Source organism: Trachypithecus francoisi, unplaced genomic scaffold, assembly GCF_009764315.1.
Source record: "Trachypithecus francoisi isolate TF-2019V2 unplaced genomic scaffold, Tfra_2.0 Lachesis_group2, whole genome shotgun sequence".
Lineage (NCBI taxonomy): Eukaryota > Metazoa > Chordata > Mammalia > Primates > Cercopithecidae > Trachypithecus > Trachypithecus francoisi.
Window position 1 is genome coordinate 93054320 of NW_022681465.1, and position 27946 is coordinate 93082265.

At 37.4% G+C, this 27946-nt stretch overlaps 1 protein-coding gene across 1 annotated transcript in view; it reads left to right on the forward strand.

Moving 5' to 3' along the window:
- Positions 1–27946, forward strand: part of ZSWIM6 (zinc finger SWIM-type containing 6) — a 240227-nt gene that overhangs the window by 210430 nt on the left and 1851 nt on the right. Inside the window, 10 exon segments of the mRNA XM_033179662.1 lie at positions 4285–4464; positions 8808–8984; positions 9258–9404; positions 13370–13516; positions 14781–15041; positions 18813–18948; positions 22142–22299; positions 22921–23084; positions 25202–25283; positions 27070–27946. The exon segment at positions 27070–27946 is cut by the window's right edge and continues 1851 nt beyond it. Of these exon segments, the coding sequence (XP_033035553.1) occupies positions 4285–4464; positions 8808–8984; positions 9258–9404; positions 13370–13516; positions 14781–15041; positions 18813–18948; positions 22142–22299; positions 22921–23084; positions 25202–25283; positions 27070–27932 (2315 nt within the window). The 3' untranslated portion in view covers positions 27933–27946.

The window sequence follows — 27946 nt, forward strand, 5'->3', positions numbered from 1 at the left end:
GGGCCTCACCTCTCAACACTGTTGCATTGGGGATCATGTTTCTAACACATGAACTTTGGGGGACACATTCAGACCATAGCAGTGTTCAAGTATTTGCTAACTTTCTGACTACTTGTCCTGTTAGTTACTGAAAGAATATTGAAGTCTCAAATATAATTGTGGATTTGTCTATTTCTCCTTTAAGTTCTGTCAGTTTTGCTTCCTGTATTTTGAAGTCTTATTGTGAGGTGCAGCAGAGTCGTCTGGAATTATGGAAAACTTTCTGGAAAACTGACCCTTTTATCTTTATGTAATGCCCCTCTTTATACCTGGTATAGTATTCCTTGTTCTAAAGTCACTTTATGTGATACTGATATAGTCATGCCAGCTTTATTTTATAGTGTTTTTTCATGGTATATATTTTTTCATCCTTTTACATTTAATCTATGTCATTATATTTACAGTGGATTTCTTATACACAGTATAAGAAAGATTTGGGTCTTGTTTTTTAGCCTGATTTGACCATTTCTTTTAATTTATATGTTTAGACCATTTATATTTTATATAATTATTGATATGGTTGTTGAATTTAGGTCTACAATTTAATCATTTGTTTTTTGTTTATTCCGTTTCCATTCATCTCTTCCCTCTTTCTTGCTTTCTTTTGGATTACTTATTTTTAAAATGTTTTATTATAATTTAATTTCTATTATCCTTTGTGTTTGTATCTCCTGGAATATTTTTGGTGGTATCAGTATTATAGTAAACATACCTAAGCTTTCACAGTGTATTTGAAGTTAATATTTTTGCCATGTTAAATGGCATGTAGAGTATAACAAAAATATACATATATATATATAAACTGTATATATATAGTTTTGTTGTTGTTAGGCTCTACATGCCATTTAACATGGAAAATATATATATATATATATCATGTATATATAGTTTATAGATACAGTTTTTATGTATTTTTTTCCTTTACTCTCCCTTTTTTTATGTTATAGTTGTCATGTGCAGTTTAAAACTCTATATGCATTTAAAACTCCACAAGATGCTGCTTAAATTCTTACTTTTAACAGTCATACTTTTAAAGAACTTAAAAGTCAAAAATGATCTATCTACTGAGATGTTTATCATTTCTGTTGTTCTTCCTTTATTCCTGAACTTCCAAGTTTCCTTCTGATACTATTTCTCCTCAGCATAAAGAATTTCCTTCAACATTTCTTTTAGAACAGATGTCTTGGCAATGAATACTGTAAATTTTCCCTGATCTGGATGTGGTTATATTTCATCATCACTCCTGAATGATGTTTTTGCTGGATATAGAATTCTGATTGACACTTTAGTTTCTTTTAATCCTTTAAAGATTGTATTCTGTTTCCAGATGAGAAACTTCTAATTATTCAAGTCACTATTCTTCTATGTATGATATTTTGATATTCTCTGTTTTCAGGATTTTTTTCTTCATCTTTGCTTTTCAGCAGTTTATGACATATTTGGGAATGGTTTTCTTTGAGTTTATCTTATTTGAGGTTGGCTAAGCTTCTTGGATCTGTAAGTTCGTATCTTTCTACAAATTTAGGAGGTTTTCAGTCATGATTTCTTTGAATTTTTTCTTCTCCTCATCTTTTGGGAATCGAATGACATAAATGTTAAACCTTTTGATATTTTCTTACCTGTTTTTGAGGCTCAGCTCATTTATGCCTAGTTGTTTTTCTCTATTTTCTTCAGTTGAGATCATTTCTAGCTTTACATTCACTGACTTTTCCCTCTGTCATCTCCATTCTGCTGTTGATCTCATCCAGTTAATTTTTAATTTCAGATATTGTTTTGTTAGCCCTAAAATTTCTGTTTAATTCATTTTTTTATAGTTTATATTTCACTTCTGAGAACTGCCTTTCTATTCCTTTCAATAGGGTTTACCTTCATTTCATGGACCTTAATTATAATAGTTGGTATAGAGCCTCTGACTGATAATTCTAACATCTGGTTCATCTTGCTTGGTATCTGTTGACTATTTTTTCCCTTTGGGAATTGGTGGCATTTTGCTGTTTATTTGTAAGTCACGTAATTTTGGGTCCTGGACATTTTGAATGTTGTATCATGAGAGCCTGGGGATTATTTAAATAATTGAAATCCTCAGGAGATTGTTTTTAAAAATTTCTTAAAGCATGCAGCAAACCAAGGTAGATTCAGACCATAAATTATTTCCTGTCTATTGGGTGATAGTTCCAATGTCAGTTAGTTTTCAAAACCTTGGTTATGCTGCCTTGGATCTGTCTCATGCACATGAAGTGTGACCAGGACTGGTACCAGTTTGTACACAGAATTCAGAGATCCCCCTTTTCAGCTCCTGGTTTGGGGGTCCTTTTTCCCTGTGCTTATACCAGCTAGATGAGGGTTCTCAAGTTTTTGCTGCATGTGTCGTTTATAAAGTTCCCTGGATGGGACTAATTTTATTTCAATGCTAGGAGAAAAAGAAGAAGGGAAAACATAATGGCAAGTCACCCCCATCAGGGTTGCTTCTCCAGGTTTTATTTTCTCTCTCCAATCTGCTTGCTCTTACTTTTCAGAATCCTCAGGTTACTACTACTTTTTGTGTTTTGTCCAAAGTTTTTGTTGTTATCATTGGGAGGGATGGACATGGGCTTACTCCATCTTCGCTAGCCATGTTTTATTTTTAATTGGCATTTTAAAATATAGAAATGCAGGTTGTAAATATCTGTGGCTTAGATAGGTTGTGGCCCTTTTTGTTTTCTGTTCATAAAAGCTATTTGATATTTAAAATAATAGATACTGTAATGTAGCAGTCCCCAACCTTTTTGAGACCAGGGACTGGTTTCATGGAAGACAATTTTTCCACAGATTGGGGGGTGGGAGAGGATGCTTTTAGGATGAAACTGTATCACCTCAGATTATCAGGCATTAGTTAGATTCCCATAAGGAACATGCAACCTAGATCCCTCGCATGCACAGTTCACAATAGTATTCATGTTCCTGTGATAATCTAATGCCACCGCTGATCTGACAGGAGGCAGAACTCAGATGGTAATATTTGTTCATCCGCCATTCCTGCTGTGTGGCCAGGTTCCTAACAGGCCATGAACAGACCACAGACTGGTACCAGTCTGCAACCTGGGGGTTGGGGACCCCTGCCCTAATGGTAGAAGCTTGTTTGTTTTTAATGAGGAAGAATGTAAGCCATATCTTTTGGACAAATAAAACATAAACAGTTTTCATTCCTACCATTATTATGCATTTAACTAACAAATGATTAAAACATAAACAGACACGCACACATACCTTTTCAAAGAAGTTATGTTGTGAAAAACTTTGGAATACTGGTGTCTGTCTTGCTTTGAAATTTAAGTAAACTTGAACTTTTACAATTTGTGAAATATTTGCTTGAATTTTCTACCTCTTTGAAAAATGTAGAAAGGAATAATAAATTTATCAGACCTTAATTATTCAAATTATGAGTTATGCCTTTATTCTAAATGTGTGATTGCCTTTCTTTTGAAAAACTAGGGAAATTTTGATTACAGTTTAGTAATTTTACTCATGAAGATATAAATTTAGTGATTTCAACTATATTTTTATAATCAGTTACTGATTAAATCATTTAGGGAAGTATGTTTAAATGAATTTTATTTTTGAAAGACCTATTTTACTGGCTTTTTTTGCCCCAAACTATGCACATTTTACTGACATATAAATATGCATACTAATTAATAAGCATAATAAAGTTTGAAATTATAAGGAGAACAGGAAGTTATTTGTGTCTACTATATGCCGTAATGATTTTATTATAAAAAGTAATTTTAGAAAGTAAATCCAATTTTTGTGCGGAACCATTTGGAGTGATATATTGTAGTATCCATGTATAGAGTCTGTAAATTGGACCCTGAGATTGTATATGTTATTGGCATTTTTATCTAAAATGTCATGCAAGTAAGAAGTTGATTACTATTGGCATTTGTGAAATATGAAGTATATTTTATTATGTAAGAGTATTTGGATCTTTGGTTCAAACCTTGGATCTGTTGTCCTCCTTTCCGTAAACTCTCTGTGGGATTTGTGGCTTACATTAAGGAGAATTGAGTTATAAAAATGACCGACTTGGGTCTATTTTGAAATTGTTTATAATTAACTTGATAATTTAAGTAATTTAGTAATTTAAAATTTTAAGTATAATATAAAGTACATTTTTAAATTTTAATAAATTTAAACAATTTAACTTGATAACATTGGATATTTTTATAATTTTTAAAAATTTTACTTTCCTTTCCTTCTTTAAATTAGGTGCTCTGTGGATGTGTATAGTTTTAAACCCCCACTGCAAGTTGGAGCAAAAGGCCAGTTGGCTAAAACAACTGAAGAAATGGAACAGTGTTGATGTCTGTCCGTGGGAAGACGGAAATCATGGCAGTGAATTACCCAACTTAACCAATGCTCTGCCTCAGGGTGCAAATGCCAACCAAGGTTAGTCCACCATAATGTTCTGCTCAATTTGTAGCTACTTAATTATCCGTATGTGCTTATAATAGTAACTTACAATATATATGGGAAAATGATTTTACCAGCTTAAGAACTTACAACTCCAGTACTTAATATGTGTTGACTGTGAGTGTATGTGTGTCTGTGTGTATATTTTAAATTTAACTGAGATATTTGTATACTTTTGTTATATTCTCAGAATATGGATTGATATAATACTTATTTTATATATTAGTATGTTAAAATGGCCTATCAGTGATTTATTATGGACATTCTTTTCTAATTTAAAGAGAACATGGAGTAGGATGGTTAATATATTATTTTTAAAACAAACTATCAAGAGGCTTGAGGAGCTATATGTTTTTATCTTTGTTGGTCAATCCATGTTTGATCTACTGTATAATTTAGTCCCTTAAAAATTCTTAGTTTTCAAATGTAGTAAGGAAATATTTTGTGACTCGATTGAAGGACATAGAATGCTGTTGACATTTTACTGGGAAATTTTTTTATTGTGAGGAGTTGTCTAGCGTAGTTGTCCCCACCTGCTGTAGGCTAATAGTGCCCTCCAAGTTTTGGGACAACCAAGAAATGCTCCCAGACATTTCCAAAAGAACCTCTGTCTCTCATTTCTGTCCCGTTTTTTTTTAGTTTCTCCCTCTCTATTGTACCTATGTATTCAACCCAAGTCTCTCCCATCTTTAAAAAACTTCGTTCCTTGGCCCCATTTTTCCCTTCTACCTGCTGCAGAATGTTCTCTTCCCTTTCAAAATGAAATTCTTAAGTAATTAGTTCTTGCAAATAGAAATTTTATTAACTAATTCATGACACTATTTTTGCATGATTCAGTGCATTTTTTGTGAGAAAATTGAAAGATTTGAAAGTCATGATAGAAGCAAGGTGGAAATTAGATAACATTAGCATTCAGAATCAAGACTACATTCTCTGTGTACTAGCCACATGCAGAATTTGTACTACTAGAAATAACTGGAATAATGTGCTGAGTTTGAATGTGATGTTAGTACAGTGTTTTTAGTCTCTGCAAAGAAAGAAAATGATACATATTACTCCATAGGGACTTTTCCAATCAAAAAGAAGTTTTAGGACTTGAGAAAGACAATTGTCTGACTCTGCCTTGTCTGGAAAGATTTGCCATGGGAATTCAGTATTTGAAGTCTGTCATATCTTTATTGCCCATGACGATTGTATTTAATAACTTCAAAGAAAATAAATGTATCCTACATAACCCCAGTTTTTTTCCAGGTACTCAGAATTTTTAAGTTTAGTTGTTCAACATTTATTCTCTTCCATTGCTAGGAAAGGGTATGCCTACATCTACATAGGTAATATCCTTAATCCCCTTCTTTTTATACTATGTTTTATTCCCCACTGCTTTTGGGGACTGCTACTCAAACGTTTTACATTTTACTTTTTACGTTCCATTTATTCTGTTACCCTTGATTAAGCATGAATATTTCATGGCCTTAGAAAGCTGGTAAGAAGTGGTCCAGCCTCCAGACTTAAAAAGTTCATTCCACTTACGGTTTGACCTAAGTGATACAAAGTTGGGACCTTGTTTCTAAGGGCAATGTTTATATCTGTTGGCCCTAAAGGCACCAGGGTACCTACTTTTAGCAGAATACGCCCATCCTTCTGAGGGGCTGTCAGAAGAGACATGCCTACAGGGAGGTTTGGTGTTCATACCTGTAGTGCCTTCCCTGTATAGCTGAGCTGGCTCCCCAGGGGAGAGCTTGTGGTGGCCAATAGAGTCCAGCAGCTGTGCCATTGCAGCTGGACTGAGTGTGCATACAGTATAGGCCATGAGCAGAATTTCTTGTGTTTACACATTAGAGTGAATGTCGGGCTTATCCAGGCTCTGCCTCTGCTGAGGTAATTTATTAGAGTTAATGAATAACAACATTGCAAATTGTACCCTTTGAAAGATAATAATTTTTTTAATATACCAAAATGATAGCCAATTTTATAATTTTTTTAGTAAAAGAACTAAGACTGTCTCCTTTTTACTTTTCTTAATTTCCCAAGTTTTCCTTAATCAGCACGTATTACTATTTTGTATACTTTATTAAAATTTCTTACAAATGTATGTATTTATCATTTAAAAAATTGATCAAGATAATTATTTCTCTTTTTTCAATCTTACTGCAGAATTGAATAACCACAGACCTTCAAGATTTTAAAAGTTGACTAATTTTGATACCTAGTCAAACCAGATTTTTAATTGTATATCTTTATATCTAGCTACATACTTAATTTTATATGTTTCCCGTATTATTACAGGACTTTTCATTTAAATTTCATTTCATGAGTATTTAGCCTCTTTTGTTGTCACTGGTTTTATTAGAGCTAACCATGTTAAAAGCCTAGTGTGTGTACTCTACATTTCTCTATGCTTATACAGTCACATACAAACATGTGAAAGGTTCAGGTATTTATTAATATTGTATAAAAATGGAATCATGTTAACAGCTTGCTATTTGAGCCAAATCAATAGGCAGACCTCTAACTTACTCTTTTAATACATGCATAATACTAAGTTGCTCTTTTAAAGTCTTGTTTTAGTTTTAAATTTTGTTTCTATGATTTCAGCTTAACAAAATAAATGAAATGACAAAAGATACTTACATGAGGCTAAAAAACACTTCTGTGAGGTTTGGACTTTGAAACATTTGATCAATTGACTGTGAGAGGTCATGGAACCAATTTCTTGCTGGGTATGGGTATATTTATTCTGCTCAGCAGAAAGCCCCAATAGATTCAAAACGTCCTTAAATGTAGGACTTTGCCTTCTCCCTTGCAGTTTCTCTATCCATCCACCTCTAGTGAGGAGTCTGGGTGGGAGCCATAACAGATCATCATTATTTGTGCCTCTCAAATGATCTATCACACATGCATTTTGATATGTCTACCATTCAGGTACAGATAGCTAAGTTGACCTGAGACCAAACTGAAGTAATGTCTCTTTGTTAAAGACCTGTCAAAAGCCTTTCCAAACCAGCTGAAATAGCTGAATTTGCAATAAGGATATCTGTATTTTGGTCTCCAGTGTCACTGCCTGACGGTGTGACCTTGGCAAGTCACTTTACTTCCCTTGCTTTTCAGTTCCAACAGCAGAGTAAAGGGGTTGGCGTAGATGGGTTCTCCAATCTCTTCTCAATTCAGTTGTCCTTTGATTTTTGTGTTTTCCCTTATGTCTGTGCTCAGCCAAAGGTCTAGTTGACAGGAAAATGAAATCTTACCAATTAAGAAGGAAGCTCCAGATTTTGCTTTTCATTTAATTAAGTCTCAGAACAATGAGGGGTTATACTTGAACTAGGTTAAGTACACATAAATAGAAATAGTTTGTTAACCTGATTTCCAGCTGAGGATTGCTAAAGTTTGTGCCACAGTTGAAGGTAAGTTTAGAGTGGGAACCCAAGGGGTGGGTGTGCAGGTAGAATTTGAACCATATGATCCTTAGGAATTGAATAATCCCAGGAGTTGGGGTGAGAATATCCTTTATTCCCCAAACATTTCTTTTCTCCGTCAGGTCCTGAAACTTGAACCCTCTTCGGAGTGTATGGCTCTGCTCTTTTGTGATGCCCCGGCATACACTATGCTGGGGACATCACACCAGTCATGGAACCTGCCCAGGAGTCAGGAGGCAGCCTGTAGGGGCAAGGTAAGTGCGCTGGTTTGTTTTGTAGCTATGTTGTGTGGCTTTGTGAAATGTTAAATATATGCATTTATGCCCTTCGGGATATAAAGTGGTATTTAAGCATTATATCCCAAGAAGCATAATAGTTTTAATTGTGCAAAACCGCACAATATAGTTAAAAAATACAACCAAAAGCACAACCCTTATGCATATCTTTAAAGGCTGACTGCATAATCCTGAAAGGTTCCATGGCTGGTGTCGCATCTCTTGCATAGTGTTTGTGAGAGCTGTTGATCCCATCAGGGCAGCCCACCACAGCACCTCAGAAGTGGGGAGCAGTGAGTTTTCATGTGATTTTTGTGCCGAGTGCCTCCTTTGAGTGTATTTGGCATGGAAACTATACTTGACAATTCTTTTTGCAGGACGCCTTTAACCTTAGCTTTAATGGCTGCAGAATGTTTGTGTTTGATAAACAAGTGAGTGAATGGTGGCTCTTGGGCTGACCTGCCTCTTAGTACTTAAGATGTGAGAGTATTCACCCTTCACCCTTCTGCTTAGGGGGTGCAGGACAATGTGTGTGGGTGTGTTCATGAACATCTGGCCACAGAATGGTATGACTGATTTATTCACATGTGAATAATAGCTGACACAGCTTTCTGAATTGTGGAAAAAACAGATTCATCGAACAGGCCACATCGGACAGTGTTCACCCGAGCCATCGAGGCATGTGATCTCCACTGGCAGGATAGCCACTTGCAGCACATTATCAACAGTGACCTATACACCAACTACTGTTACCATGACGACACTGAAAACTCCCTCTTCGACTCCCGCGGGTGGCCCCTCTGGCATGGTAAGTGACCAAACCGGAAAGACATTTCCATGACTTACTTCTTTGTTTAGTTTCTATAGCATTACTGGAGTGGGAGGTGGAGAATTGAAGGATTCAATGGGAGATGGATGAATGCTTGGCAATAGGAGCTGAGTTTTTCATTCAAATCCAAGTTCAGAAATGGTTTCTTGTGTCTTTTTAATAGTATTTTGGGAGAAACATCTTACTATTAAATTATTTTTTTATGGATATATCTGACAGTGGCAACTTTACCCCCTTGACTTTCTGTTTTAGAACATGTTCCTACAGCCTGTGCAAGAGTGGACGCATTACGTTCTCATGGGTACCCCAGAGAAGCACTGAGACTAGCAATAGCTATTGTTAATACATTAAGACGACAGCAGCAGAAACAGTTGGAAATGTTCCGAACCCAAAAAAAAGGTGAATGTGAAGGAGTTTGTTTCCATTAGAATGGGATTCTTGGTGATGACATTACTAGGTTTTGTGTTCTGGGAGAGATGGCTTTTAGAACTAGAACCATAGATGATGGCTTTACTCACCATTCATTTAAAAATATTTAATGGCTGATCTGTGAGAAATTTGGGGCATTTTTTTTTCTTAGTTGAATGTTGTAAGCAAAGATTGTTTTAAAGAATCTCTCAGGTTAATTTTTTAAGGGGGAGAATTTTCTTTATCGTTTTAGTAACTATTTAGTATGTCTAAATTATTTAAAGTGCATGTTAGCTAATACCTTATTTTGTGGAAGTGCATTTTAATTCTTACAGTAAGGACACAGCCTATGCCTGAATCCCAGCAATCCTGATGTCCCAAGTGTGTGTCTTAGGCAATCAGTTGATGTCTCTGTGATTTTGAATTCTTTTCTGTGGAATGAGGCTCAGTTAGAGGGCCTATCTCTTAGAGTTGTTGAGAAGATTAAACCAAGTTAATTTCTGTAAAGCACTTAAAACAAAGCTTGGCACAATGTGTAAGCATTCTAAAACTTTTTACCTGTAATAATTTGTACATCAGGACATGTTATTATATTTACTTAAAGTGACCAGAACAGAACTGGATTTTTCAAGTTCTGTAAATGACATTTGATGAGCTGTCAGCTGAAAGAACACATTTAACTTCTCTTTGTCTCAGTTTATTAATCTTTGAAATTTTGAGTAATCATTACTGAGTAATAATAATTGCAAAGGGTTGAATTACATGCATAAGACCCTGATCAGATAAATAAATGTATATGCTTTTTCTGATTAATCCATGCACATCTTATTCCTTCCATAGGTATAAATTTTATTTTTATGTTTCTGTAGCAGGTTTGTTTACACTCTGTGATTTTATTTTTCATTAAGAGGCATAGTTTTACTTGCTGGGTTTTTGTTTTTGTTGTTGTTTTGGTTATATTTTTGTTTTTAATGCTTGGATGATTATACACATACTAGAGTACAACTAAAAATTATTAAAAGGCTAGAGTTTGGAGCAAGTGTCTGTTGTAACTTTTAACAGACACTTGCACTTTAACACACTCTATATTGAAAGTATTATGAATATAAATTAACACCATCACTCTACAGTGAAAAAAAGTCAAAAGTTACATTTGAACCAAAGAAAGGGGAAGCTCAGATGGGATTAGAATGTGAGAGCTCCAATAGTCATGACTTTGTCCAGTTCACCATGTTCTTCATATCATTACTGGTGTGTGCAAAATACATTGTTAGGTACTTTGGAAAATTTTTCTGAAATCCTTCTTCCTCCAACACATACACAGCCTATGGTGAAAGGAATTTATTTCTGAATAGTATAAAGGATAATATTGAAACAAAGAGTGCAACACTTGTTATACTGTGCAAAAAGAAAGCCAGTTCATGATGATCATCTGAATTCTTTTCTTTTTTTTTGAGACAGAGTCTCGCTCTGTCGCCCAGGCTGGAGTGCAGTGGCCAGATCTCGGCTCACTGCAAGCTCCGCCTCCCGGGTTTATGCCATTCTCCTGCCTCAGCCTCCCAAGTAGCTGGGACTACAGGCGCCCACCACCTCGCCCGGCTAGTTTTTTTGTATTTTTTAGTAGAGACGGGGTTTCACCGTGTTAGCCAGGTTGGTCTCGATCTCCTGACCTCGTGATCTGCCCGTCTCGGCCTCCCAAAGTGCTGGGATTACAGGCTTGAGCCACCGCGCCCGGCCAATCATCTGATTTTTTAAAAAATCATATTATACATTTTATGAATAAATGTTGATTTTTAAAATTTGTTTAAAATGTAATAAAATAGGAAAGTGTAAAAATAGTAAGTCCTAACTAATGTTCCTAAACTTACATTTGGGTAAGTTACAGAGTATGTTAACTTAGACTCCTTTGATTGTCCTTGAGATAATTCTGTAACCTTTAGGTCTAAGCCATTCTTAGACCCATTTCTCTTTTACCTTGCAAGCTATGAAAACTTTTATTCCCAACCATTCTTGAGTATTACTAGGATTACATATCTATACCTGTGTCTTTCCCAACTTTTATTTTTGGTAATTGTTTTTCCATATTTAAAAAATAGGCTTTTCATAGCTGTTACAAGTCTAAAGTACCGTAACAGTTACTTGTTATGGGCCAAGATTAGTAAATGGAATATCTTATACATTTCCAAAACTATTTGGCATGATATGTTAGCGTATTGATTCTGAAAAAAAAGATTTATTTGATTTATTTTTGATTCCTCATATTTCCTCAGTTTCCATCACTTGACAATATATTTGTTTATATAAGCCAGCATTTCCCTTAGCCCCATCCATATATATATATATTTAAGCAAACGTATTTATTTGGTTGTTTCCAGGAGTAGTGCTCATGTTCCTTTTTTCCTACTAATTATGTTTATGAAAGCCAGCGACAGAAACTGAAGGGAAGGACCTTTTCAAGGCATCTAGGAATCAACTTAAATTTCAATACATTGTGCCAAGCCGTTCTTCCTCTTTTTTTTTTTTTTTGAAATGGAGTCTCGCCCTGTCCCCCAGGCTGGAGTGCAGTGGCACAGTCATGGCTTACTGCAGCCTCCGCCTCCTGGGTTCAAGCGATTCTCCTGCCTCAGCCTCCTGAGTAGCTGGGGTTACAGGCACCCGCCACCACGGCCAGCTAATTTTTATATTTTTAGTAGAGATGGAGTGTCACCATTTTGGCCAGGCTGGTCACAAACTCCTGACCTCAGGTGATCCGCCCGCCTCAGCCTCCCAGAGTGCTGGGATTACAGGCGTGAGCCACCACGCCGGCCTGTTTTTCATTTTTATGTACTGGTGGTTGATTGCTTAAAACCAGAAGACTTGTGAAGGAATGTTGGATTTATGGAATGACTCTTCAGATATTTATATGGCAATATTTTTCTTGTATATTTTATATTGTATGTAAATTAAGAAGGAGCTGCTAAAATTAGCCAGGCATGATGGCCCTTGCCTGTAAATCCCAGCTACTTGGGGCTGAGGCAGGAAAATCTCTTGAACCCAAGAGGCAGAGGTTGCAGTGAGCCGAGATCGCGCCATTGCACTCTAGACAGGGCAACAAGAGTGAAACTCCATCTCAAAAATGAGAAAAGAAGGAGCTACTATTATTTATTACTTTAGTAAACACTTAGATGTAAAATATAGCATTATTTACAGCAATGAAATATATCTTAAACATAGCTTTTTTTCTCAGCATTCTGCAGTTTAACTTGAAAGTGTTAATATTCTGTGAAGAAAATGAAAAGGATTTATTTCATTCAAATTATATATAATCGTCTGTTATCATTCCCCTTAATGGCAAAGGTTGTCTCTTAAATGGCTTACAGATTCACACTAGGGAAGACTTTCATAGGGTGATGGGGGTAATTTAAGGATATTCATGTGGGAATACAAGTCTAACCCAAGCTACAGCTGCCTTCAAGTCCTCAATTTAGATGACCCAGTTAACACTGATATCGAGAGGTCTCTTCTGCATATCGTGGTAGAGTTACCAACTGATAATTCCAATGGGACTTCTTAGTCCTCTCTCATGCCCCCTCCTAGGGAAGTGGGGGAGTTGTTCCTAACTTCTCAGAAGAAAATTTGGAATTCATTTTTCCCTATACAACATAATTTAATAGTGTAAGTAATAATGTTAACTCGGTAACCTAGACATATGAATTAAATAGATGTTTGGGAGCTGTCCTGGGAATTCAGTACCATTTATATGACTTACAGATGAACGTTTAGAACTCAAAATAGTTGACAAGTTGGGGATTATGGTACCCTTTGATTGGTGTCTTAATTAAAGAGGAATTTCCAACAGAATTCAGAACTGATTTATCAGGATGCTGCTTTTAAATGGTAAAGCCTCTGTTCTCCCCACTTCTTTCCCTTCATCTCCCTTCTACTCCCCTATCTCTCAATTCCCTTTTCTTACACAGAGCTACCCCATAAAAGCATAACCTCGATAACCAATCTGGAGGGCTGGGTTGGACATCCCCTGGACCCTGTGGGCACTCTCTTCAGTAGCCTTATGGAAGCTTGCCGCATTGATGATGAGAACCTCTCTGGGTTCTCAGATTTTACAGGTAAAGCCATTGACATTTGTCTCGTGTGCTTTTCTTTTTCTAAACCCTGAATAGCAGTAGTCATTGTTTTTCTTTACATTATGTTTTATGGAATCATATAGTGAACAGCGCCTTTGGTTAGCAAGAGAGCAAGAAAATGGGTACTCTCCTGCTTTTGCAGGCTGCTACAAAACTGGGAAAATCTTTAGAGTTGATAGTTGGCAGCATGTGTCGAGGATCTGAAAAATATTTATTCTCTTCTCACCAGTGATTCTGCATCTAAGAATTTATTCACATTTATGACTACTTCCTAGCATAAAGGTATAAAATAAAGATGTACATCTTAGCATTTAGAACTAGAACATCTAGTTTAGGTGCTTTTCAAATTTGTCTTTGCTTTGAAAGTGACTTGTCACTTAAATATTGTAGTCTACTTTAAGGGGGAGTATTAAATGTCATTTAAAACTTTTATATCACACATTCCTTGAAAGCTGTGTTTTGAGATTTCACTTTGGCCCATTGAAACTTAAGCATCTTGCCTCAAAAGACTGCCCGAGGGCAGTGGGTGGAGGTAAGGCAGGGAGTAAGGATGTCTCTTTGTTGCTTCCATGGCCAGGTGAGCTCAGGTCTTGCCCCTTCATAATTTCCCCCGTGATAGTTGCCTTCATGGACTGTGGGTAACCCAAACACTGTCAGGAGGGTGAAAGGCATGAGTCTGAATTCACTTTCCTTAAGAGTTTGATGGTTGAAGTTTGTTATAATTTATAATAGAAGCACTTTAATGGAGACAAGAGAATGTTCAAATAATCATTTTTTTGTGTGATAACTGATGACTCTTGGATAATAAAAAGGACCTTGAAATTGGGTTACATATGTTGTGTTCCCTACTGTTTTTATTATGGACACTTTTTGAATGCCAGGATTTAAAAAGTGGTGAGTGCAAGTCATCGTGTAATTTTACTATTGTGTAATTAAATTTTGTTTTTCTCTTAAGTATTCTTGGTTCATATTGTCTTAGATTTATAGTTTTCTTTGGTGATTTATTTTCAAGGCAGAAAAGTATTTGTAATGTTATATCCCCCAAAATATAAACATTTAATCATTCATGGTCATTTTTAAAAAGATACTGGAAGATTGCACTTTAGCCTAAAAAACATGCTTTCTGGCTTTCTCAGCATTAGTCAATAATTCATTTGCTAGTACTGGGAAGTATAAATATTTGTACTTACCGTATCATCTGCAAAAGTAGTTTCTGAACTCTGATTTCTTTTGTGGCATTTTGCAGAGAATATGGGACAGTGCAAGTCTCTGGAATACCAGCATCTACCTGCACACAAATTCTTAGAAGAAGGGGAATCCTATTTAACGCTGGCTGTGGAAGTAGCCCTGATAGGGCTAGGACAGCAGCGTATCATGCCTGATGGGCTGTACACACAAGAGAAAGTTTGCCGGAATGAGGAGCAGCTCATTTCTAAGCTTCAGGAAATTGAATTGGATGACACACTGGTGAAAATTTTTCGCAAGCAAGCAGTCTTCCTATTAGAAGGTAGTCTGATACAGAAGTTTTCCACTTATTTAGCCAAGTTGACTTAGGGGCTAATCTTTCTTATGTTAAGAGTACTATCTGAATGCATTTAATATGATTGTTATCCTGATTGCTATAGTCATGGGGTGTCGAAGACATGTTTGCTGTCTAAAAAATAGTGTCATTGAATAAAAAAGCATGGATGTTTAGATTTTTATCATTTGCTTTAGGTGATTATATATGATAGCCTATTACAAAATAGCCACATTTAATGCCTCAAACCTTGAAAAGGACCCATTTCATTTAGACTGTGTTGTTCCTGAGATAAATGCAATTTTGATATTTAGGGTGTTATTATTGGCAGCTATGTTCCTATTTCCTTGATCAATTAAATAATAAAACAGTAATTGGCTGGCCTTCCTCCAAATTATTGGCAGTTACATGACACTTGGGTTTTGAATATGTCATATGCACACGCTAACAAAGGACTGAAGGCTGCGGGAGTGAATTTCTACTGCACCGACTAGTTATTCCAGAGGATTCATTAGGCACAGATTCATCAAGGAAAAAGTTTCATAGAATCTCTGAGGCATGGTCTAATTTCCTTCTTCTCATAAGGTTAAGTTTTAAAGGGCCTAACAAATTTTGGCTGACACTATTTTTCAGATTTTTTTTCCCTCTAAAAAGATAAGTGTAATTAGTGTGGTAGTGTAATCTTTTGTGCAAATTTAGGTAGTGTCTAACTATTGCTTCTGTTTCTCAAGTACGTGTGTTATTAGTGTGTTATTATGGGATTCTCTGTGATTGATAGGCTCATAAAGTATGTTATATTCATCTTCTGTTCAGAACTACTACATATAGGGAAGGATTTAGATTTTCAGCACCCCTTTTATTTGTCCGAAGCAAAAGATCTACTTAAAAGAAAACATTTTCTTCAAACATATTATACTTTTATATGTTTTAGAAATGCATTTTAAAGGGAAAATGCTCTTCAGGTAAACCTTCTTAATAGCGTGCCTAATTTTGGTAAAAATTCCTAATAGCAATTTTTTGAAGCACTCTCATGAACCTGTTTTTTTTCCCTGTAAAGATAAAGAACCCATCTTGACAAATTTCAGGAGTGATCCTGATTATTCAATTACTGTTTTCTTTCAGTTTTCTTCCATATAATTCCTTTTGCTATAAGCAATGTCATTAGTCACAAATAGTTTTTAAATGCTGCCTGTCACTGGCTATACTGACTGACTTTTGATTTCCCTTTTACTGAAGTTTAGAAGGAAGATCTGTGATTTTCAAAGTTGATGGTGCATGGTGTTTATATTTACCTTCCTAAATGTGTCTCTATGTTCATTTTTCATGAATATTTTTGAACTTTGCCCTAGTCTTGATTAGTCCATCCCTCCCGTCAAACATTTTTATGAGTACTGTGCCTGAGAAGGAGCACTGTTGACTCATCTCTGCCTCTTCTCCTTTCCTGGCCCTGCAAGGCCCACAAAGAGTGAATAGGTGCAGGACAGGAGGCAGTCCAAGGTGGGGAGGCCACAGGGCCATTACTATAAATGCTAGAAGATTGAGAACTCCATGACTGAATTGACTACACGAGGGCACCAAGTTCTTTGTGCAGTTATACTCTTTGCAAATGTCAGAGGCAAATTAGTTAGCAGGCCCAGATATCTGGAAAGAGGAAGCAGTAACCCAGTATTGTTACTAGTATTCATCTCTCCTGGCCACAATATTGGATAGATAAATTAGCATATTGAACAAGCACCTCTGGGGAAACTTGGTGCCAAATGTCAACTTGTCATTATTCAGTAGTACACTAGAGTCCAGGAATTACACTAATTATTAATAAATAATTATTGGATACCTGACTAAATGTTTTACTTGTTGGGTGGTATCATAGCAAAAAATTAATTATGTATCCTGGATCTCCTGAATAGTACAAAAAAAGGTAACTTGGTGGTTTAAAGGGAACCAGTGAAAGAAAATGGAGGAGAAATGAAGACTGTGGCTAATCTATAGATTTGCTATAATTAGTCCTTAAGTAAAATAGAGTTAGTGTCTTAGATTGGGCTGCCATAATAAAATACCACAGATTGTGTGGCTTAAATAACAGAAATGTATTTCTCACAGTTCTGAAGGCTGGGAAGTTTAAGATCATGCTGCCAGCCTCATCTTTGGCTTCCGATGAGGACACTCTTCCTAGCTTGAAGACAGCTATCTTTTCTCTGTGTCTTCACGTCACAGGGAGATCAAGCTCTCCAGTGTCTCTTCTTACAAGGACACTAATCCTGTTGGATCAGGATCCCACCCTTATGACCTCATTTTACTTTAATGCAGGCCCCAACTCCAGATACAATTACATTGGGGCTGGGGGCTTCCACATGTGAATTTTGGGAAGACATACATATTTAGTCTGTAACAGTTAATAACTTAAATAATGTAACCTTGCTATATGTACAAAAGGTGCAATCATGATGCTATATGAACTTTTGAAGAATATCAAATCACTAAAACATTTAAAATTAAAGATTAATGGATTTGGAAAAATTAGAGATTTAGATTAGATGTTAGTTTAGGTGAAAAAATTTGTATGATTTTTAAAGTACTTAAATAATGAATAATTCAAAAATACAAAAAACTGAACTGAATTAAAAAATAACCTCCATTAAAATGATCTGGAATATAATGTGCTCTTAACCAAACACGAGTTCAGGAACTGCTTTTACCATTTTTTTCTTCTGAAGTGCATTTCTTGCATTCTAAACTCTTCACCGCACTGATTTTTCTCATGGAAAACAAATATAGCATGTCCTCTGAGCAGTGGTGTCATGGTTCATAATTCTAGAAATCATGAAACAGATGTTACCCAAAGGTGACATGGAAACTAATTTATTAAACACTTTACAGTAACTAAACCTCAGAGTACCTTAGTTCGAAGTGGTTGAACTAACCACTGTGGTTTCCTTTCAGAATTTATTTTAAAAGTCTGTGTTGCCCTTCTCAAAGCAGCATTCAAGGAGCACACAGGGGAAGTCAGCTCTGCCACCATGCCTGTCAGAATTTACTAAGAAATGAACTTTGACAGTCTAAGTGTAATTTTGCTTTTAAAATTGGCTTTCGGGAGCCTAAAGAGTAGTAGATTTCCAGTTACTTTATTTTTTTTCTTGTGCCTATAGCGTGTATCAAATGGGTAACTATTCTTTTTATTAACAATCACTTTCTAGGAATTAATACCTGTTACTACTCATTAGAGGCAACAATGTGTATAGTTAGAGAGTTGTGGTTCAGAATCTTCCCACACCTGTCACCCCTGAACAGAGCACCATTTTCTGGAAACGTGGCATATTTGTGCCCATAACCCTTCTTGGGTCCAGGGGTAGGTTCCGTAGTTAGGCTGTGGCGTCATCTGTGCATTTGCAAATCACGATGCTCTGATGCCACACATTGAGAGAGGATGTTGCTCAAATGCAGCGAGGTTTTATGCTATAGAGGGTTCCTTTCTCTGAGGCACTTGTATTGTGAATGCTCTGTGCCCTGAGTTCTGGGTTTTTCATTTAGCTGTGGGACAGTTAGGGGTTTGTTTAAGAGGTGAAATCTGTAAGGGATACTATACCCTGAAGAATTTTTTTTGATTAAGAATTGTATTCCTTTCTATGCCATTTACATGAAATTCTTAACTAGATTAGTTTGTATATGTTGTAACTTTACGTGACATTTTAAAGATATGCTTTACAAGAAGTTATAGTTCATTTTTTAGGAATGTAAAATGTATATGCTCTCTTCCCACAGCTGGACCATATAGTGGTTTAGGCGAAATAATCCATCGGGAGAGCGTTCCAATGCACACATTTGCCAAGTATCTCTTCACCTCTCTCCTACCTCATGATGCTGAACTGGCATACAAAATTGCACTGAGAGCAATGCGGTACGTATTCACAGCCCAGCTGGGCAGAGGCAGGCCACATTCCCACTGGGAAGCATGGCTGTTAACTGACTTACTCCTTCATGTTTCTTATAGACAGCAGAGAAGCTAAAGAAACTATTTATTTATGCTTTCTGGATTGTTGTCAAGGTGATTTGCTTGTTGGCTTGTTTTGCTTCTGTTTAAAGTAAGGGAAGAATTATCCTTGCTGCTATCAGACTCAAGGACACCGTGGCTTTTTCCTACTTTTTCTTGAAGCACAATTCAGGCCAAGTTTAATCACAAAACAGCAACAGTTGAAACCTTCATAAATAATTAATTGTTTTGAAAAAAATTGATTTTTGAAACAGTCGTAAATAATAAATATACTTGATTGAATATAATTGAAGGAGATCTTCACACCTGCCATAATTCCACATTCCATCAGTAGTGCAGGAAAGCAACTCCCTGTATTACCAAGGCACGTCTGTAATCACAGGGGACTGAGAGAAGGTGGGACGTACATTTAGCAGTGAAGGAGTCACTATTTGGTGTCCTCCAGGCTCTGCCTGCCTCCCTTCTGACTGCTTCCATCTCCTCATCTGTCCCTCCTTTTCAGCAATAACAATTGGAATATGTTGTTCTCTACTACCCACCTTTTTATTTCTGCATTCTTTTAAAAGTTATTTCATCTAATAATTATTTTTATCACATTTGTTCAAGGTGAATATTTTAATGAGTTCAAGATTATATTTTAATCTTACATATGACCTTTAAATTTTAAGGACCTAAAAGGAACATCCATCTTTCTTAAAACATCAGCATTTTCTTTTTCCTTTAAAAAATTTATAAAACACTCCTATGCTTCTAATGGAAAGTACAGATTAGACATCCTTATAATCACCTAAGGACAAGCCATGTTATAGACCTAAAAGCTTGTGTGTGCTGATTAATAGTTTGATCTCAAGAAGCTTTTCATCAAAGATTCTATGTCTGTAATCAGTGAAGTAGATTCTAAAACAAACCCTTACCTATAAATTACCAGTGTCCCCAAAGTCACTCTGTTCTGAAAGTATTGAGTGTAGCTTATATCTATCAGGATGCCTCTTTTTTTATGCAGTGATAAGGATGTGTGTGTCTCTGTGTATACCTATGTGTCAGTGTGTTTTAAGGCTGACATCCTATAATTTCACATGCTTTCCTTGGCAATATGGAATCTTACTAACTTGCTAGAGTATCTTCCTAAGTATTCTTTTTTCTATTTTTAAAATACCAAAAAATAAGTCAATAACAAACATCAACAAAAGTCCCCCACCAAATTACATTATACCACTTGGTTTATGTTTTAGAGCACGATTTTATAATAAGTGAGTTCCTATTTTCATTTTTGGAAGCTGAAATGGAAGCTGTCTTATGAAGACATATGCTCAGCTCTATACTTACTCAAATCTTAGGAATTCTGATCTTGTTTTAAAGGGAAGATGTTAATGTTATGATGCCACCAGATGCTGTTGCTACTACCCCTGGCAAAGTTTAAGGGTAAAATAGCATAAAGTTTCTGTGTGGTTCTGGCTTATGTAATGGTATGTGCCAGGCAGAAAGGCTTGCTTTTCTAACACTCACAAACTCATTTATATTTGTCCTTGGTTGCTGCCAAGGCAGTTTCTTCATGGGGAATACTAGCAGGGTACAGGGGAATTTTTTTCCAGTTTCTCTCTTCTATCTGCCACTACTGTCCTGCCAAAGGTCTGCCATGGAAGGCAGGTAATGTACCCCACCAGGTACTGCAAGGTGGTCCAGGGAACAGGAAGGAAAAGAGAGATGTAGCTCACTTGCTTCTTAGTCCTTCTGAAAGGGGAAGGCTGAGGAAGGTCATCTTCGGCTCTCATTTTCTCATCTTCCCAGGGATGTTGATTAGTTTCTCCTACAGTAAGTCTGGCAAGACCTGCCTGTGAATACGAGGATATTCCTGAGTTTTAAACAAAAGCTAAATAGCAACCCTGCCAATATTCTTACTACTTAACTGCCTACCTTGCCACCTTCTCTACCACTAACATCTTTTTGTTCCTAGATAAAAGGAGAAGAGAATGAGCCATTTGGCTTACCAGACAATAATTGCTCTTGGGTGGGGCCTTGAGGCCAGCATCACTCCCAGACCCAGCTGACTCTCCTTGGTCTCCAGCTCTTACCTTATTTCATAGTTCTTAACACTGGTGTACTTGAATGAAGGCCAGCATTTTGATGGTTGTAAATAAATTATTTCAGTTTTAGGTACTCTACTAATCTTTTTGGTACTTTTAGAAGAGATTACTAAATATGTGCTTTGTTGTTAGAAATTTTTTCATCAGCATATTTTTTTATTTGTTTTGAGACAGGGTTATTTTTCTGTTGCCCAGGCAAGAGTGCAGTGGTGTAATTGTGGCTCCCAGGCTGTTGATCCTCCCATCTCAGCCTCCCAAGTAGCTGGGATTACAGGTGCATGCCACCATACCCAACTAATTTATTTTTTATAGAAACAGGGTTTCATCATGACAGTATATTCTTAACAAAAAATCAGAAATCACTCTGAATTTATGCAAAACTGTCAATGGACAGACAGTTAGGTGGCATTTATCTTCTCTAATATGGTTGGTAGAACATAGTCTAATGTCAAATTCCTGGAGTCATAAGAAACTAATTGTGCAGAAAGTATAAATGGATGGAAAGGAGGCAATTTTCGTTTTACTTCCCTTCTTGTTTTATGTTTAAATAGGTTAAGCTTACTCATCTTAAGTATTCACTGCTTCCTGACTGTGATCTCAGTCTTAAATATCCATTTCACTACCAGTTTCTGTTGATTTATTTTTTGAGTCATACAATTCAGAATTTGTAGGTAAACATCAAGACCTGTGTTTAAAAGTTCTTCAGTGTTTGCATATCTTAATTTCTTTGAATATTGTACTTTTCCGAATGGTGCTGAAGAAAGAAAATCTCTTAGGTTTGGGTGATGAACAATTAACAAGGTTTGGGTGATGAACAGTTATTAATAGCAAACAATTAATAGTCAAAAAAATCTAGATATTTTGCATCCACACAGCAGAGTATAGCTGTACCAGCCCTTCCTGAACTAGAGGCCTGACCATCTACCCACTCCTCTGGCTTCTGCTGACCAGTCTTTCTGGCCAAGGAAATGGACAAGAAATAACTAGGGGCCACCTTCCTTGTCTTCTCATTATAGGTTACTAGTATTGGAATCTACTGCTCCATCAGGAGACCTCACCCGCCCACACCACATTGCATCAGTTGTTCCCAACCGCTACCCTCGCTGGTTCACTCTAAGCCACATTGAGTCCCAGCAGTGTGAGCTGGCATCCACCATGCTAACTGCAGCCAAAGGTACTGTACTGTCCTGAGGCCTCATAATTGTTTCATTTGTTTGCCTGTTTATTTTTTTTTAAGTCTTGTTTTCTATGAAACTGTTAGTAGTGGTGTTAATGTCAGATAGGTTGAAGGGATCTTTTTCTTTAGATGTTAGCTTTTAAGGCAAAACAGGTGGCATTTTCCTCATTTACCTGCATCATTAACTTGCTGCCAGCAGAGCTCAGGTTAGTTACTATGCCAAGAAAATATAAATGGTTGAAATTCAGAAGCAGATTTAAAAGTTGGGTTACATTTTTTTCGTCCTGAAATATTCACCAAAAATGCATGAGAAGGAACTAGGAGAGCTGTTTGCTGTCTCACGTTGGTTCTGGTTCATCTGTGCTTTGAGTCATTGAGGGCGTGTCTCGGTGTGTCTTTTTCTGTGAAGCCGAGATTCACAGACATTGCAGTAATTATGGGAGCCCTAGTTGTGTGCCATCTGGGAACATGTTAGGTAAATAACTTGTGCTTTATGTTTTGTTTTGTTTCTTTTTTTCCCCTTTGTGTGTGTGTATGGTTGTATGGTTTTTGTTTGTTGTTTGTTTGTCTTGCTTTGCTTTGATTTGGTTTGGTTTGGTTTTCCCTTGTTCATTGCAGGCGATGTTCGGAGGCTGGAAACAGTATTAGAATCCATCCAGAAAAACATTCACTCCTCATCACACATCTTCAAGCTTGCCCAAGATGCATTTAAAATAGCAACTCTCATGGACAGTTTGCCAGACATCACTCTTTTGAAAGTGTCTCTGGAGCTGGGCCTGCAGGTACATGACTGGTAGTCTTTCCTGGGACATCAAAGACTGCTAAATAAAGGCACCACTTAGGGTTGTTTTTGTTTGATTGGATTTTTGAGTGCAGGTAAATGAGTCTTTGGAGTACAAATCTGTTAGACTTCAGGAGAGAACTGTATTTCAGAGACGTGGTCACTCCCAGCTGAACCAGACTGCTATGTAAGGTACAGGGACTGTACATTTAGAAGCCTAAGTTGTATCTTTCAATTAAGAAAATCATTTTCTGAATTGCAGCCTTAACGACACGGTTTCTCCTTTGAATGAAAGGAGAATTATTGCTAACAAGAGACTTAAATAAAGCTAGTATGTATAATGAAGATTCAGTTGTTAGGGACAAATTTTTAGAGAAAGTAAAAATTTTTATTGATGTTTGCATTTTCATAATAGGTGGGCAGTTCTAGCTCCTTTTAATAACTCTGAGAAAAATAGGTAAAGGAGGAGTGATCGGGCCAGAGTCCAGTTTTAGATTTCAGCAGAACAGAATACCAAGAACGTTTTGAGTTAGTCAAGCAGATAGATGTTTGCTTCCTTATAGTTTCTGAACAGATCACTGTATAAACCAGGAACTAAAAAATTTGTTTCTATTTTTCTCATGGAATCTCTATTAACATTTGCTTTCTTCCCATTAAAAAGCAGTGAACAAAATTGTTATACCTCAGTTACCTAAAGTTTGGGGAATATAATCCCCTGATTGGATAATTAATCTGGTTTTTTAGTTGTGGATTCTCCCTTACTAATAATGTTTAAATAATGGGATCATAGGAAAATGTACCTACCACTGTAACATAGAGTACTGTACAAGCAAAAGGTATAGAAGATTACTTTTAAGCTATACAGTGATGGTTCAGCAGGGTTTTTTTTGTTTTTTTTTTGTTTTTTGTTTTTTAATTCTTGTTATTTGGCTAATTTTTGTCACCATTTGCCTCATCTTAAAGATGTGATACAGAAAGAACCATTAGCATGAGCTTTCTCGTTATTTGGAATTCTTGGTAAATAGGATATGCATGAGAGCTTATTCCTTGCCTCATGCTTTCTAGAACCTAAGAAGGAATCTCACAGGCTCTTTGTGAGTATTTCTGGAACCTAGGAAGGAATCCAAGAGGGCCTTTGGGGATATGATGTCCCTGGATATTTGTGTGCGTGTGTGGGTTTTTTTTTTTTTTTTTTTTTTTTTTTTTTTGATGGAGTCTCACTCTGTCACCAGGCTGGAGTGTAGGGGTGCAATCTCAGCTCACTGCAACTTCTGCCTCCTGGGTTCAAGCAATTCTTCTACCTCAGCCTCCTGAGTAGCTGGGGCTACAGGCATGCACCACCACACCTAGCTAATTTTTGCATTTTTAGTAGAGACGGGGTTTCACCATATTGGCCAGGCTGGTCTCGAACTCCTGACCTTGTGATCCGCCCGCCTTGGCCTCCCAAATTGCTGGGATTATAAGCGTGAGCCACCACACCGGCCATCCCTGGATATTTTGAATCTTAAAGAATGGAGGAAGTACAAAGAGGTGGATATGTGTATTTAAGGACTTCTTATTAGAAAGTGAAAGACAAAATCAGATCACTAATGATATCAAGGATGATTCTTTCCCCCATAAACCTGGAGTTACCTTCATGGTCACCAGAAAAGAGCAACCAGAGATTGAAGGAATAACTAAAATGATTATTTTAAAATACCTCTTTCCCCACTGAGAGTTCCTGGTTAGAATGAATTCACAGGAGCCTCAGAAATTGAACTATGGAATGTTAACTATGGGGAGGGAAAAAGGGCATCGGCTATGTTTAATGCTCCAGTCCAGCCCTCTGATTTTGCAGATGAGGGATAGAGTAACTGGTTCAGATACCACATCTGGTCAGTGGGCCCACCAGGAGGAGAATGTGGGCCTCTTGCCAGGAGGAGAATGTGGCTGCGGCAAGGCCACCTGGGGTAGCCATGGACAAATCCAAATTCATATTTAGAGCTTTGCTCTAAATTGTGCTTTCATCTTCCTGGTGGTAGACAGTAGGTATGCCTTATATACCTTATAGTTTATCCCCCTTTTTTTTCATTGACTGAGGATAATTTTGCAAAACATTTTGTTATCCTGCTTTTATAGGTTATGCGAATGACACTGTCAACCTTAAATTGGCGACGGCGGGAGATGGTGAGGTGGCTGGTAACATGTGCTACTGAAGTCGGTAGGTAAACTCTGGAACAGAAGCTTTCCCAGGGGCCTCATGGTAGGATTTAACTTGTCAGTTACAGACACGTGAACATATTCACTCTTTTACTTTGACTTCTCCAAGGCTCCTCTAGCCGTCTACAAGGGCTCCCTTTTCCCCGACCCCCTACCCCTAACCTTCAGTTATACATATTTGTATTATTCAACTTTGAATTGATCACATTTGTGAAGCTCCAGCCTCTTACTTAAAATGGTATAAGTCAGTGAGTAAACTGTTTTGTTTTTATTCAGTTAATATATATAAAGTTACCTAGTTGCACTGTTTTTCTTCTTTATCATCTCAAGGCATATATCATGGTATCCAGCAGAGAAATGATGCCCACAGGGTGTGGTTTAGGTGATCTTCCAGATGTGTGAGCAATTGTAGCTAGCCATAAGAAGATTCCCTGGCTGTCCATAAGCTGCCATTTTGTGAGGCCCTTCAGCTAACTATTTCCCCGCTACAGCAGTAGATCAGTTCAGAAGAAAACTGTACATTCCCAGCAAGAATGCCAACAGAAACAAATGGTTGCTATTTATTTATTTCTTTATTTTTGAGACGGAATCTCGCTCTGTTGCCCAGGCTGAAGTGCAGCAGCACAATCTCGGCTCACTGCAAGCTCCATCTCCTGGGTTCATGACATTCTCCTGCCTCAGCCTCCTACAGACGCCTGACACCACGCCCGGATAATTTTTTGTACTTTTAGTAGAGATGGGGTTTCACCATGTTAGCCAGGATGGTCTTGATCTCCTGACTTCGTGATCCACCCACCTCAGCCTCCCAAAGTGCTGGGATTACAGGCGTGAGCCACCTCGCCCAACGGTTACGATTTAAAATAAATATTGGTTAAACGTTCTTTTTTCTTATTTGCATCAGAAAGGGATACATACTTCATGCTGAGAAAACACTACCATCCAAGTGTTTAGATATGACACAGCATATACTATAAAATTACTATTTTTCTTTCACTAATGTATAATGGTTTCTTATTTTGGAAAAGGGACATTGGTCTCAATACAAAGATTATCTTTACATTATTAAAGTCATGCTTTAGTGAAGCAATACAAAGATAATACTAATTTAAGAACTGCCACATAACTTCTCTACCCCTGCCCTGAGATACCAACCTGATTTCTCTCTGAGACCTAGTACCTTCTCTTCAAATCATTCACTTTTAGGATTTTCCTACAAGTGAGGCATATTGGGTCTGTGAATGTAAAGTGATTATTTTAAAGACATAGTCAGCTATTTACAACATTTAATTCATCTGTAGGTCTGCTTCTATTGACTTTATTCTCTTGATTATGGGCCACATTTTCCAGCTTCTTTGTGTGTTTTAAAATTTTGTATTATGTGTACTTTTACCTTACACACAAGCACACAAGCCATGTAAAGTCCCTGTTTTGGTGAGGGTTGCAATTTTTGACCTCAGATTCTGACAGGAAGCCCCAGTGAACTAGAACTCATTAGCAAAAAGCCATTGTCTGAAATGGCAAGCAGCACAGTACAAATACCAGCTACCAAGAGGATTGGTTCTTTATTATAGCAAGTTCATGTTCCTTTCAGCATTTCACTGAATAACAATTCATAATGACCTTATTTTTAAAGGTTTCTCCCAGGCATATTACCTTACAGGGTTTTCTAGTCTAGCTCATGTCCTGTGATGGCTAACAATGTAAACACTGGTTGTAAAAGTCAAAATAAGGCAGAACCTCTGGCCAGCCTCCTTGTCAGTAATAGAGCCTGTTTGTGTTCCTTGCAGGGGTTTATGCCCTGGACAGCATCATGCAGACCTGGTTTACACTCTTTACTCCCACCGAGGCCACAAGTATAGTTGCAACTACCGTGATGTCCAACAGCACCATCGTCCGCCTCCACCTGGACTGCCACCAGCAGGAAAAGCTGGCCAGCAGTGCCCGGACACTTGCACTGCAGTGTGCCATGAAGGATCCACAGAACTGTGCCCTCTCTGCGCTAACCCTTTGTGAAAAGGATCACATAGCTTTCGAGACGGCATACCAAATTGTTCTCGACGCTGCTACGACCGGCATGAGCTATACACAGCTCTTTACAATAGCACGGTACATGGAGCACCGCGGGTACCCCATGAGGGCCTACAAGCTGGCCACCCTGGCCATGACCCATCTCAACCTGAGCTACAATCAGGACACACACCCTGCCATTAATGACGTTTTGTGGGCCTGTGCGCTTAGCCACTCCCTTGGTAAAAATGAGCTTGCAGCTATAATACCTCTGGTGGTCAAGAGTGTCAAGTGTGCAACGGTACTGTCAGACATTTTGCGCAGATGCACTCTGACCACTCCTGGCATGGTGGGACTACATGGGAGGAGGAACTCTGGTAAGCTCATGTCACTGGACAAAGCCCCCTTGAGGCAACTCTTGGATGCCACGATTGGGGCCTACATCAACACAACGCACTCACGGCTGACACACATCAGTCCTCGGCACTATAGTGAGTTTATAGAGTTCCTCAGCAAAGCCCGAGAGACCTTCTTAATGGCGCATGATGGACACATTCAGTTTACACAGTTTATTGACAACCTGAAACAAATCTACAAAGGCAAAAAGAAACTGATGATGTTGGTTCGCGAGAGGTTTGGTTGATAGATCTTGTATGA